Source organism: Mastigoproctus giganteus, chromosome 5 (assembly GCF_048544385.1).
Source record: "Mastigoproctus giganteus isolate SK-2022 chromosome 5, ASM4854438v1, whole genome shotgun sequence".
Taxonomy (NCBI): domain Eukaryota; kingdom Metazoa; phylum Arthropoda; class Arachnida; order Uropygi; family Thelyphonidae; genus Mastigoproctus; species Mastigoproctus giganteus.
Window position 1 is genome coordinate 120,345,222 of NC_143579.1, and position 14,920 is coordinate 120,360,141.

Here is a 14,920-nt window from a genome sequence, read left to right on the forward strand (position 1 = left end):
TTGTAGGATAAAATCAAACAACTGTGGCTGACAGGTGCTATATCCTCCAATTTTAAAATCTCTTTTCATGCTGTCATTTATTACCTGCAATTAAAAGCACAACGTGCAATAAGAGGTAGCAACGCTTAACGGAGGATTTCAAAGATTTCAAGACAACCTGTATGTATACAAACACACATTATTTGAAATGTTCTCAAAAAAACAGATACATTCCTCAGAATCCACATATCGGAAACCTATATGTGTGTGTGTGTGTGTGTGTGTGTGTGTGTGTGTGTGTGTGTGTGTGTGTGTGTGTACCTGCATAGATTTTACCTGGTACTCTACAATTCAAGATTCCTCTTTTAATTGACACATTCAGCTTAATTTCCCTTTTTATATGAGGGCTGTTCCAAAAGAAAGATCATAATTTTTGAACAACCGTACTGCTTGCTGTTTCTAGCTGAGCTGTGGAATTTAAGACCAAACCAAGCTGCATCACATAGCAACTGCACAGTTAACTCATGCACATGGTGTGACCTTGGTGGTTGCTCAAGTTTATGCCTGTTCAGTTTTGCCCACGTAACAATGCATGGCACACGAGGAACAGTATGCTGCTCTGAAATTTTATTTCCATCCCAAAAAAGTATATAAGCTGAAGCATATGAAATGTTAAAAGAGGCTTATAGTTAATCTTTGTTTCCATATAGCACAGGTGGCTTAGAATGTTTAAAGATAAATGATGTAATTCAATGACAAAAATTGTTGGTCCTGGAGCTCCAACCACTGCTGCCACCACAGAAACCATAAACACAGTTTCTGTAATCGTGAGAGCATCATATAACAGTAGAGCAACTGGCAGAGATGCTGAGAATATCAGTAGGAAGCATGCACAGTATTCTCCATGACCATTTGCACATGACAGGTATTTGTGCATGCTGGGTTTCAAACCTACTCACACCTGAGCAACAGCAAGTTCACAAGGAAGTTTGCCAGGAGCTGCAATCGATGGTTACTAAAGGTGAAGTTCTGCACAAGGTGAGAATGGTGGATGAGACATAGCTTCATCATTTTAGGTAAGCAACAAGGCTCTGTTTGGAAGTCTACATCATCACCAAAACTGTAAAAAGCAAAAGTTGTGGCTTCTGCAGGAAAGGTTATGACCATCTCTTTTTTTTTTTACAAGCATGTTGCTCCACGTCATGAGACTGTTACGGGACCTTGCTACAGAACTGTATTGCATACTTTGCAGGATCACATTCGTTGCAAATGATCATAACTGCACGAAGGTGGGTGGATGGTGTATCACGATAATGTCAGACCTGACATTGCTCATACTGTTATCAAGTACTTAGCCAGAATTAATGTCAAATGTGTTCCTGACCGTGCACCCAGTGATTTTTTTTTTTTTTATATTTCCAAAATTAAAGAAGGAGCTGCGAGGAAAACATTTCCAATCAGAAGTTGTAAAGAACATTGGAAGCGATTCTCAAGCACATGTCAAAAAATGGCTTCCACCATGTTTTTGAAGAATGGCAGAAATGTTGGAATAAGTTCATTTCATCAAATGGGGACTACTTTGAAAATATTGCTAATTAACAAAGGTATGTTGCAAAAAAAAAAAATATATATATATATGATCATTCTTTATTGAAAACCCTTATATATTGGTAAAATTAATGCCTTGTTCAAATTTTTTTTGAAACTGATCCCTCAGAAAATGACTAGCTAATGTTATCGTAACATAATGACATTTTCCCTTCCAGCTTTGAGCATCAGATTCGATTTCATCTATATTTGTTGCCTTCCAATATTTTGTGTTTTCCATGGCCTTTTCTGCCTCAATAAAAGAAATATCCAAAATTTCCTTCTTCAGTAATATCTTCAACTCCTTCTTTTGGTAATTCAAAGTTCTATTGTAATTTAAACCATAACTAAGGTAACTTTTTTGATTACATTACTTATGGTTTTTACCTCTATTCTAAGATATTTAACTAAATACTAAAACATTATTCCATACTCCTTTCCCAAAATTTTTCTTTAGCCTTTCACACATATCTTAGTGCTTTGGCTCATTTCTTTAGAATCTAGTAAGATTTATTAGTTTTACCCACCAAAAGTTTATTATATTTTTAGTATTTTCTCTGCTTTAAAATGACTGTGTCATTACCCAGATGGTCAGGTTTGGCATATAAGTAACACTAATCCTACATTAACTTGGGAAGCAAGAAACTTTAGTTAAACAAAAATGATTCAGGGATAATTAACAATACTGTAGCAGGATGTACAAGAATTTTGTCAATAGCGATAAAAGAGACAATTTTATTATGGAGAGATTGATTAGTACTGTATTAGCAAAAATGATGCAAGGAACTAAGCTTATACAAAATCAACCAAAAAATACCCACCTCATTTGCCCGTCCCTCAGTTTAAATTTATTCAAACTTACACAAAAGTAAGTGGAACTTTATTTCAATAACTATTCTGCAACCATCTTGTTTTGCAATTTAAATTTATGTCCCCTTGTAAACTACACATGTATTATACATAAGACTGTGAACACCATTTTAGGAAGGAGTAAACCTGCGGAAAGAAAACATTAGAAATCAGACATCTATGTGGGCCATTTAAAGGTTTAAAAGAACTGAAGCTATAAGCAATGGAAATATCTTTGTCCTTCTCCACTGTCACAAACAAGTGGAAATATTTAAATTAAAAAATAACAGTGGTAGACTGGATATAAGAAAATTTTCATTTAACCAAAGTTTGTTCAAATGGTTGGAACAAACCACTACATAACCTCAAAGTTCAACAGATTTACTTCTTAATCAATATTTTGATTAAGAAGCCTCAAAAGCTAACTGATTCATTGCCATGGAATTTAAAAGTTTATGGATTACTTACAATTACACAAGTTGTTTTCTCAACTTTGATTTTTTTGTTATTAAACCTCTTTGATTTTAAAGACACTTTTTGTTGTCATTTTTTCCCCAGAAAATTAGGCTGTTGCATTATCTGAGAAACAATGACGTTGATTTATTGCAAGATGAAATCGATCTTGTGATATTCCTGATGTTTATGTACCTCTACCTGAAATCTATTTTGTTTCAATAATTAGTCATCCCTGAAATAAATGTCCATGTAAAAGAGCGGTGACAGAATTAATCCCCTTACACAGCTGTTGTATTAAATATGTTAAACAGTTAACTACTGATGTATCCTAATCACAATAGTTTATAAATATCTTAACAGACACACTTAACTTATATTTCAAATATTTAACAGTGCTCTATGTGAATCAGAATGATTGGCTTTATACCTTAGTTAAAATTAGATTTTAAACAAAGGTTACGATTATTATGACCTTCCCCTCCCAGAGGGTAAGGGATAATAATGTGCAAGAAACTATAGTAATCTAAATATTTTAATTCATAAGGAATAATGCTAACTACTTAAAATACAATAGTTGAGTTTTTCTTTACCATAATGATGTCATGTGCATGTGCTCTTCTTAAATTTAGGAGTGTGACGTTCTATCACATTGTGACACCTTTCTCTCCTCTGTTCTTTCTGAAGTTAATTTTACACCAATACATTAATTCTTTACTTATCCATTCCATCACATTTGACTGTTATTTTTGATGTCTGTGGCAGAATTAAGGATAATATCTGTGTGAAATACCTGCATATGCCGTATAAATGTTGCTTCTTTGGCAAACTTCTTCTGGCAATATCCACAAGCCAAAGGCTTTGCCTGGATATGTATAGATCTCAGATGTCTGTTCAAATCACCTGCAAAAATATGGTCACTTAATAATTAAATATTAAGGTGATACTTCCCATTATTAAAAATCTATATAAAATATAAAATATCAAGAGTTTTCCATTTAACATGTTAGATCAGTTAATGTTTTAGATATATAGAATATTCAAAATCTAAACTAGCTTTTACCCTGCATTCATAAGCTGCCAAGGTTTTGCAACAATGAACAAGTCAATTATTCTTGTGAATATTATCTTGATCACATACCACAGATCAGGTCTATATTCCATGTAGCAAGAAGGTTAAGCCAGAGCCAAGCTAAAAAAAAAAAGGAGAAATAGAGTCCAAAAAGTTTGCACTCTATTTTTCTTGAACACAGCATAGAACAAGCGGACTGTGCAAAGGTTGAGCAGGTAATATTCCACTATGTGAAGTCCCATGGACTAATGCCATCATCTATTCCAGATATCAAATTCAGTAATAAATTTGGCCTATTCAATTTTGCTAAGGAGAATTTTGCACTGTCCTCTATTCAAGTTATCTGGAAATTCCAGATAAACTGAATAGAGTAGAGACCAAGAGACATGTCTGAGAGGGTACTATAAAAAGCTTGAGTTTACCAAGTATAAACACATATCAACAGATTTGTGTCAAAATTATATACAGTGAAACTTCTCCTAACGGACACCTCTCGTTAACGGACATCTCTCTACAATGGACATTTTCAAATTCCCCAACTCACCTCCATTGGTTTTAACGTGTTTGCAGCTTCTGTCTAGCGGACATTCTCTGTAACGGACGCGGACAGGCAATCTGCACTGTTTCGTTTAGATTAGCACTTAATTTGATCTCCCCACAACGGACCTGCGGGAGAGCTCACGGCCCTTTTTCTAGGAACTTTTCTTCCACGTATTGCCTCAATCGTGTGTTTATCTTCTATTTCCGATTCTCTGAATTTTATCAAGGTTTACGTCGCGGTTCTAAACCCTTTTTCAAGAATTTTAAGGCACGTGTAAAACTTCTGATTATTACTGTGCGGGGGGGAGGGGAATATGGTCGGCCTTTCGTCTTTTCAGTTTCAGTTTTCAGTTTTGTTCAGTGTCGTGTGAAGTGCACAATGTCTTCTCGTAAACATTTAACTTTAAAAGATAAAGTCGAACTCATTAATGCGTATGGTCGGCAAAAAAATAGTGTTCGCAATCTCGCTGCAAAATTCAAAATCGGGAAGATGCAGGTAAGCGACATCCTAAAGAAAAAAAATGAACTGCTCAAACAATTTTGGCAACACGGAAATGATCAGGTTCAAAAATCATTCCCGAAAACTGTTGGACTTCAAATTTGTCGCGCACGTGCTAAAAAAAATTCCCAATAATGGGCCTATTATTAGGGAAAAAGCTTTGGAGGTTGCGAAATCTATGGGAGTAAATGAGTTCAAAGCTTCTGTGGGATGGCTAGACAAGTTCAAAACTCGGCATAAAATTTCTTGGAAAACCGTAAGTGGTGAAGGTGGATCTGTTGATACTGGGGTTGTAACAGAGTGGACCGTCAAATTGGAAGATTTATGTCGTGATTTTGAAGCTAAGCATATTTACAACTGTGACGAAACGGGGTTGTTTTTTTTAAAGCTCTTACTGAAAAAACGAGTCTAAAAAACGAAAAGTGCCAGGGCGGAAAAATTTCTAAGGAATGCTTGACTGTACTATTGTGTACAAATATGCTGGGAGACTTTGAACAACCTCTTTTATAGGAAACCCACAAAATCCTCGTTGTTTCAAGGGCATAAAGTTGAATCTTTTGGATGTTGACTGGAAGTCTAATAAAAAAGCGTGGATGACACGAGATATCATGAGCGAATGGATAAGTCAATTTAACCAAAACATGATTCGTCAAAACAGAAAAATTATTCTTTCCATGGATAATGCTGCATCTCACCTGCACATTCAATTGTGCAACATTCAAATCATTTTTCTGCCACCAAACACATCTGCAGAGTGTCAGCCCTTGGATCAAGGGATAATAAAAAATTTTAAACTTCACTACAAAAAACGTGTTTTAAGACATCTCATTGTAAACATGAACGATGTAACATGTGCGAGTGACCTTGCAAAGAAAATCAGCATCCTAGATGCGATTCAATGGATTTCCTCTTCAGTAAACGCAATTAGAAAACAAACTGTCGTGAACTGTTTTGTAAAGTCTGGCTTCTCAAACGCAAAAATTGAAGTTGTGAACAGCAATGTGGAGTATGTACCAAGAAGAACAAGAACTTCAACATCTATTGATAATGTACGATACTTCCGCTACAAGTGACCCTGGCTACAAAGATATAGACTCAAACCTCACTACAGAAGATGGTGCTCTAGATATCAACGACATTATCATCGATATTTTTCAAGAAGTTCCTCATGAGGATGAAGAAATGGAAGTAGGTCATTCTGTCGAAGAACATATTAACGAGGAACCACCGATGAAAATAGAAGAAGCGCTCATACAAATCAATCGTTTAAAAATGTTTTTCGCCGCTGAAGAAGATACTGAAGGACTTTCGATGGTTTCTTCACTCCAAACAAATGTTGAAAACAAAATTATCAGCCGGAAGAAGGTGCAGAAGAAAATAAGTGATTACTGTATGCATTTTTCTTAAGATAAAGTCATAATATGCATAGCACAATTGTATGTATATTATTTACAAAATTATTTTGCAAAATCTGTATATAATTTAATTTAATTTTACATTAAACGTTTAACGATTTTTCTTTATCTCTTGTGTATGTAATTGTATATTATTTACAAAAATATTGTTCAAAATCTGTATATATTTTAATTTAATTTTACATTAAACGTTTAACGATTTTTCTTTCTTTCTTTTTTTTTTTCTCCCTCAGACTTCTTGTTAGCGGACACTTCTCTCTAACGGACACATTTTCGTTCCCCATGGCTGTCCGTTAAAGGGAAGTTTCACTGTATATAATAATAAAAAAAAAAAAAAAAACAATGAATAGAAAAACACATTATAAACATACCAATCTATTAGAAAAATTTCTCCAATGTTGTTTTGAATCCTTAGTAGTTAAATTTTCACTATATTCTTGTAACCTGAACAATAGTTTGTAGTTCTTCGCTTTTCCCTCCCTTAAGTTGCAATATGCTCTGTGCTACAACACTTCTAAAGATTTCTTAATTTCTCTGGTTATTGGCCTAACTCTCTGAACCTCGACATCTTTGTTAATAGAATTTTAATTTTCCTCAGTATCATGTTTATCTGGTATAATTCCATCGACCATATCCTGAAAAGGAAGGGTATGAATCTAATTGGTCCACTTGATATCGATGGTTCAACTGTTAATGATCCTGCTCAGATAGCAAACAAACTGAATGAGTATTTTGCATCTACATTCACACATAGTTATTAAGGTTTGAAAATGCCAGAAGGTTATCAAATTGTAGCAGGGTGCTTAATGATTTTGTAATAACTGAGAGCAAAGTGGAGGAGAAATTGTTGAAGTTAAACATAAGAAAGGCACCTGGGGTGGATGGGATCTATCCAATTATATTAAAGGAGGTGGCAAAGGAAGTAAGCAAACCCTTGGCCATAATTATGAGAGCATCCTTGGACTCAGTGGAGATCCCCACGGACTGGAGATGTGCAAATGTATCCCCAATTCACAAGGGGGGGGGATCGAAGGATGACATGAGTAATTACAGAACAGTTAGTTTAACTTCTGTTCTGGGTAAAATAATGGAGTCGCTGGTTCAAGATGCACTGCAGGATCATCTAGACAAGACTGCAGCAATAATTCAGACACAGCATGGGTTTGTTAAGGGAAAGTCTTGTCTGAAAAATTTGATTGGATATTATGATGTGGTTACAAAGGAACTGGATGCAAAAAATAATTTTGATATCATATACTTGGATTTCAGGAAAGCTTTTGACACTTGCATATGGAAGACTACTGTACAAACTTAATACCATTCTCCAGTTTGTACTACTGTACTACTGTATGAAGAGCAGTACCCATTGATTACCACCCTCTGTCTTCTCCCACTCAACCATCCTTTTATCCATTGTAGCAACTTACCCTTAATACCATTCTCCAGTTTGTACAGTAGTACACAGAGAAGACAGAGGGTGGTAATCAATGGGTACTGCTCTTCATGGACTAATGTTATTAGTGGAGTCCCACAGGGTTCGGTGTTGGGTCCACTGTTGTTTTGTATATTTATCAATGATATTGATGAAGGTATATCAGGCTTAGAATCGAAGTTTGCAGACGATACAAAGGTTGGCGGGATTGTTAATGACAGTAATGGCAGTGTGCTATTGCAACAGGATCTAGAAAATTTGGGAAGTGGGCTGAGAAGTAGCAACTGAAGTTTAACATTGACAAATGCAAAGTACTGCATATGGGTAGAAGTAACCCCAGAGAAACGTATCAACTGTGTGGTACTACACTTAAGGTGGTAGAAAATGAAGACTTGGTAGTAATTGTGCAGTCAGATATGAAGTTTTCTGAGCAATGCAGACAGGCTGCCAGGGCAGGTCATGGAGTTTTGTCAATGATATACAGTAATTTTGCTAGCAGGGAAAAGGAGGTGATTGTCCCTCTGTATAAAGCAATGGTCAGGCCACGCCACGGCACACCCTGAGTACTGCATACAGGTCTGGAGGGGAGGCCTCATTTTAGGAAGGATGGAAGGATAGAGATTTGCTTGAGCATGTACAGAGAAGGGCAAGATTTGTGAGGATAATGAAGGGATCCTCTTACGAAGAGAGGCTTAAGTTCTGAAAATTGCAGTGGCTGGAGACTAGGCACCTGCAAGGTGATCTGATTGAGGTGTATAAGGCCTTGAATGGGTTGGGCATGCTGAATTTTAATGGGATTCTTCCACTTGTTCAGATTATGAACCTAAGGGGGCATAAATTCAAATTGAGGAAAGACAGATGTAGAATAGATGTGCAGAAATTTGCCTTTAGCCAGCGGGTGGTTAATTGCTGGAACAAACTTCCATCTTCGTTGTGGAAGTTGATAGGTCAAAGAAATTTAAGGAGGAACTAGACAAACATTTAGAGGGAATTGTTGTGTAAATTTTTTATTTATTTATTTTTTTTAATTGATTTTTTTTTATTATTATTATTTTTTTTGGCTGATGCTGCATAAGCTCATACACTTGCTTTCTTGCATCACATGCCACTACGACTACTACTATCTTTACTGATAGATCACCTGCTATTGATAGATTTTCATCAAACTTGATCCACTCGTTGAAATGCTGTGTTTAAATTCGAATTACTGGTATACTCTGTTGGCACTGCACTACTTTCTTCCATACTTATCATAACACATTTGGTTTATGAAAACCAATGTGTTGTGAGAATGGCAGAATAAATCCAGCTTTATGAAAATAGTTTTTGATTGTTTGTTTGATATTAAATCTCAAGCACTAGCCATCATATGCATTGCATCTAATAAGTTAATTATTTTTGCTATGTTTATAGCTTGGACATCGTTGCTTTCTCCAATTTCTGCAATAATTTTTTTGTTGCATCGCACTCCTGTACAATATTTGAAAACCTTCATGATTCCTCGATACAAAGGTTTTGCTATGGATGTTGCATTCGCAGAAAGAAATGTGTTTTATGTTGTTCAACTGCATATTTTAAATGAGCTGTACAGTTGTCTAAGGCAAGCACAATTTTTTTTTTTTAAATGACTTGCAATAATTCTCTGTCCCATTCCTTCAAAAAGTCCATGAAAATTTGGGATACCATCCATGCATTTGTGTTGCTCTTATATTCAACTTGTAGGTTTTTCACCCTTTGAAGAAGGGTGAAAAACCTACAAGTTGAAGTGAATGCTTACTTTTTCCAATTACGAAAAGCTTTATTTTAAATTTTTTTGTATTGTGCCTGTCATATTGCCCATAAGGAGTACAGTCACTCTTTCTTTCTGCTTTTTTCCAGCTGTCAAATGTTCATTTCTGAATAAGTATGCTCAGGCATTGCTTTAAAATAAACACCAGTCATCACTGTTGAAAATATAATCAAGACTAAATTCTTCCAATAATTAGGTAAGGCATTTTCCACCCATTTTTGTGCTGAACCTGTATACAAGTCTCATTTTTCTCCATGAAGGATTTTTGTACACAATGTTGTGTCTCTCTTTTCATTCATCTGTAAGCTTAAAATCATATTGAGTTCATTTGCAAATTCCTTCACCTTTTCACATAGATTATTTCTATTAATAGGAGCATTTTTTAATCTTGCATTTATGAACCATCTCAGAAGTGCTTCTTTCGCAAGTTCATTCTTTCCATATCTTTTTCTGTTCAGATTATCATTCTCAGTCACTCCTAACTCATGTGATTTTCTATTCTTTAAAAGTTTACACAAAAGAGGCTGTGAAACACAGAGTTTTAATGCCGCTTCTCTCTGTCTACATTTAGGTAAGGCATCATAAGTACTTAGAATTTTGTTCTTTTCACCAAACTTAAATCTGCATGTTTCTGCATTTCTATTCTAAGAAAAATAAATTGCAGTTCAATTCTCGACAGATGTCAATTGCAAACTAAACTAAGTCTATTCATGAAAAACAGACAGTGGATACAGTACTGCATACATGCACTGTGAGATCACTTGTAGAAAAACTTCAAATGTTTGGACAGCATAATTAAACACCAATAACTTGTCACACATAGTTGCAAAACTTTACAATAGTGGACTAGATTTCCCCCAATCACATAGCCCAACAGCAAAAGCATCATTTTCTTGATTGTTCACTTGCTTTTGTTTACAGGCACTCTCCTGCTTTTCCTGAAGACTACAGACATATGGCAGGGATTAGGAGTTAAAAGGTACTGCTTTCACACAATGAGGTCATAAACATTATTTGATGTGATCAGGTTTGCAAATAATTGACAAATTTCTGACTTATACACAATTTTAGATGTTCTGGAAGACATATTTCTCCTAAATGAAACATGCAGTATGTTGAAACTTGCAATCGGACAGCAGCAAATTGTGTCACATTTATTCACTGCAGAACTGTGCACCAGTCTGGTACTACATAAAATCTTTTATTGCCATGAAAAAAAGAAATATATTACAGCTTATTAAAGTAATACTCTGGGATAATACTACTACTACATGGGGATTTTGTTGGGGACTGTGCTCAGATTCAATGATGCACAATACTTGCCAACATTTTCAGCAAGAGCAAGTTGCTGTCACGGCAAACTGCAAATCAGAAATAAAAATTAACTTATCCCCATTTTCCTAAATAACAACACATAAATGTCTCATTAAGAAAAGTTTAAGTTATTGAAAGTAAGAAATGAAGGAAACAGGCAACTCATCCATAGGTGGCAGTAGTATATAAAATATGTCAGTAGTCAGCTGCTTTGATAAATTCAGGGTTGTGGACCATCACTCTGATAGTCTTTTTTTTTATTTATTTTTTTTTATATAACAAAGTATCAGCAAAAGTATTGATCTTTGAAAAATGTATATATTGATATCATATTGCTATCACTCCCATTCTACCAATCCTTAAATGGAAGCAATCAGATCTTTTAGTGCTAACTGAATAAATGGCAGTAAAAGTTGGTAAATTCAGCATCCCAGAACATTCAATGTTTTTTTTTTTAATTGTTATTTTTATCCGATATTAAAGTATATCATTTTAGTAAGAGTTTCAAATATGTTTTAAAAGCCACTGAGTGAACTTTTTTCTTTCTTTTTACAATTTATAGTGAAATATATTATGCTCTTTGGAATTCATATATGCCACTCATGTGCCTCCCCCACCTGCAATTCTCAGCTCAGATACTGACCATGTTAGCTGATAGATGCCCAGCTATCAGACATGATTAGTGAGAGCAATAAAAGTAAATTCTGCTATATCATACAACCATTTGTGCCAGATCTACAGCAAAGCATTCTGTCAGTGAAAGAGCTACGGTATATTTTATAGCACAAAAAGGGTGGTTTTTACTGCTTGCTTTCATTCTTTATTTTCCATAACCTAACGGTTATGTTCAGCTAGATTAAATAAATGGGAATTAGTTCAATAATTTTTTTTATTGCATTTCTAATTTGCTGTTAAAAAGAAGACATTACACTCATGAAGCTATCAACGTGCCACTGATTGCAATTTGCCAGGCCTGCACTGTGCTATCGATGGAGCTGACTGAGAAAATGTTAACGAGTGATGCGTGTTGTCGTATCCAAGTATAGTCCTCAAAACTATCACTGCAAAAAAAGCTTACATTGAAAAGAGTAAATTAACAGTTTCTCACAGAAAATCAAAGCAGTCAGGGAGAAAACTATGGATTCACTATGGTGAGATATAATGTGGAAAATACTACAAATGAATAAATGAGGGAATTAGAGTAGGAAGGAAAAAATATCAAAAACAAACCAAAGTATTTTGCACAATTCTATCTTATCATATTCATGCAGAAAACTTTTCTACTATCCATTTATTTACTTATAATCCAATTATGTGGTCTACAGGGTGTTGGAGAAGTCTGGAACTGTAAAGAAAATACTTTATTTACAAAATTTGTTCTGTATGTCCATCCTCTGTCTCGAAACATCTTTGCAATTGAAACTCCACATTTTTCTGTGATGGATTTGCAGACGTCTTTAATCTATTGTTGCAGATGTTTTGTATCAGAAATTTTCACACTATAAATCTGCAACTTTAGGTATCCCCAAAAAGAATCAAGTGTATTTAAATCTAGTGATCTTGGAGCCCATTGGTCCTCCTCTTACCAATCCATCATTCCGGAACTAATTTATTCTAAATTAATTTTAACAAACTTCTATGGTTCCAGAGTTTTCATACACCTTGTATAATGAATAAGATAAGTCTAACAATACTCACTTCCAAAGGAAAGAAATTAAATCAAACCTTTTTGAGAAAAACTTCTGGTACACTGAGGACAAGTAAATGGTTTTTCTTTGTTATGGAAACGTTGATGAGTAATTAAATCACTGTGCCTCAGGTATCCTTTATCACAAACAGGGCAACGATAAGGTTCTGTTCCGCCATGAACATGCATATGACGAGTCAGATCACAGCGCTGAATGAACTTTTTATCGCATAGTTCACAATGAAACCTGTGATCCTCCTATAAATATAATACACCAGATTTAAACAAAAACAATAAATGTATAGTAACTGAGTAGTAATTATCAGTAATAATAAGTATTAAACTCACTTTGCTAGACACTATTGTATGAATCTTTTTATGCCTTGTGTAATTTCCTAAGCGATTAAATGTAGCACTGCAAAGTTCACATTTGAAGTATTTTTTAGAATCACTTGACACAAACTGTGCTACTAAAGCAGGAGAGTGAGACATAACATCCAAATTGCCACATCTGTCTGAATAGGGGGAAAAAATATATATATATATAATTGATAAAAATAATAGGATTTAATCACATTACTGAATTACTAAGCAAGAAAAAATATTAAATTATTAATAATTATGGAGTAGAAATACCCGGCAACCATAATGAAATATAAACAAATGTTTATTTTCAGTGTATTGGGTAGAGGTGATGACCTGTCAATTGTAATAACCATGGAAAAAATTGAGAATGCCAACAAGGTAAAAGCAGATAACCTGAAATTAAATTAGTTTAACATAAAAATAATAACGATAATAATGATGGTACCTAAACACATGGGTCCTAGGGCTTTAACTACTCCTTCATAGGGTCAGCAGCCAAAACCGTAGGGCCACCGCAATAAGCAGGATCTCAACAGAGACGAATAGGAAGGAATAAAATTCAAACATAAATAAAAATAAATATACAGGAACTCCCCGACTTACGTAAGGGTTGAGTTCCACGGAAAAAAGTCGGAGTTTCCCCCATGCTTGTGCAGCACTCGTTGAATTGATTGAATTAAAAAAGAAATGTTCGACGAACATGTAAACAGAATATTTCTTGTATTTATTCAATTTTTATCTCATGCACAGGAAAAATTAAAAAAGCGTACAATTTAAAAAAATTTCAAAATTATAAAATTACAAAAAAAAAAAAAAAAAAAAAAAGAGGAGACAGGCATAACGTCAGTAAGTTCTACTTCTCGAGCATCGTTACCAGAATCAACTGATAAGTACACCGCTGTGGAGGTTGAGGAGATTTAAATTTCATGGACAGTGCCTTCTTTCTTTTCATCATAGATTTCTTTGTAGCAAGCAAGCATATCATTCACCACTCTGTTATCTTTTAAGAATCGTTTGCTGTCAGGATCCATCTTCTCAAACCTCGCCATTGCCTATGTAATTTCGTGAAATGCCACTGCCATCTCTCTCTCTCTGGTGATGAAGCGTTTTGGTTCCTCATTTGGTTCATCTTGAGCTTTGTCAGCATTTTCTTTTTGCACTATCGCTGCCTGCAAGCCAATAAGTTCTTTGTTAGATAATTCCTTCTCTTCTTCCTCTATTAACTCCTTGTCTTTGGCATCAACCTCTAACTGAAGTAATTCTGCAACCTTTACAATCTTATCTGTAACCTCTTCATACAATTTGTCTTTTTCAAATGCTTCGAAGCCTTTTACGTGCTGTGGGCATATTTTCTTCCATGCACCATTTAAACAATTTTTAGTAATTTCCGCCCAGGCCTTATTAATGTTTAAGATGGCATGGTAAATATTGTAAGATTTCCAAAAGTCTCTTTAACGTAAAATTTTTCTCATTATCTACTGCAGACAATGCCTGAGAAAATGTTGTGCTTAAATAGTGTGCTTTTAAATTCGAAATAATACCCTGATCCATAGATTGATGAGTTAAGTCGTGTTTGGCAGAAGAAATATGATTCTCACGTTCAAATTGAAATTATCTAGATGCATAGCATGTCCAAGAGCATTAACTAATAGAAACAAAATCTTGAAATGTCATTGTCTTTACAATTTTTTTCAACCTCGGGAATGAAGCTACATTTAAACCAATCCTCAAAGAGAGATATTGTTATCCATGCTCTCTGGTTTGATCAGAAATGCACGTGTAAGGTGGCTTTATTGATGCCCTTATATGCAAGAGGATTTCCAGAATAGTACACAAGCAGTGGTTTTAATCTGTAATTTCCTGCTGCATTAGCCCCAAGCAAGAATGTGGTCCTATCTTTTGACGCCTTGAAACCTGGCATTGTAATTTCCTCTTTGG

General features: G+C 34.9%; 1 protein-coding gene across 1 annotated transcript in view; it reads right to left on the reverse strand.

Moving 5' to 3' along the window:
* Positions 1-3,467: 3,467 nt before the first annotated feature.
* The window catches only part of LOC150085666 (uncharacterized), an 88,363-nt gene continuing 76,910 nt past the window's right edge, over positions 3,468-14,920 (reverse strand). Inside the window, exons 3-5 of the mRNA XM_090373431.1 lie at positions 12,965-13,131; positions 12,655-12,874; positions 3,468-3,771 (exon numbers count right to left, since the gene is read on the reverse strand). Of these exons, the coding sequence (XP_090229557.1) occupies positions 3,599-3,771; positions 12,655-12,874; positions 12,965-13,131 (560 nt within the window). The 3' untranslated portion in view covers positions 3,468-3,598. The remainder of the gene's footprint in view (positions 3,772-12,654; positions 12,875-12,964; positions 13,132-14,920) is intronic.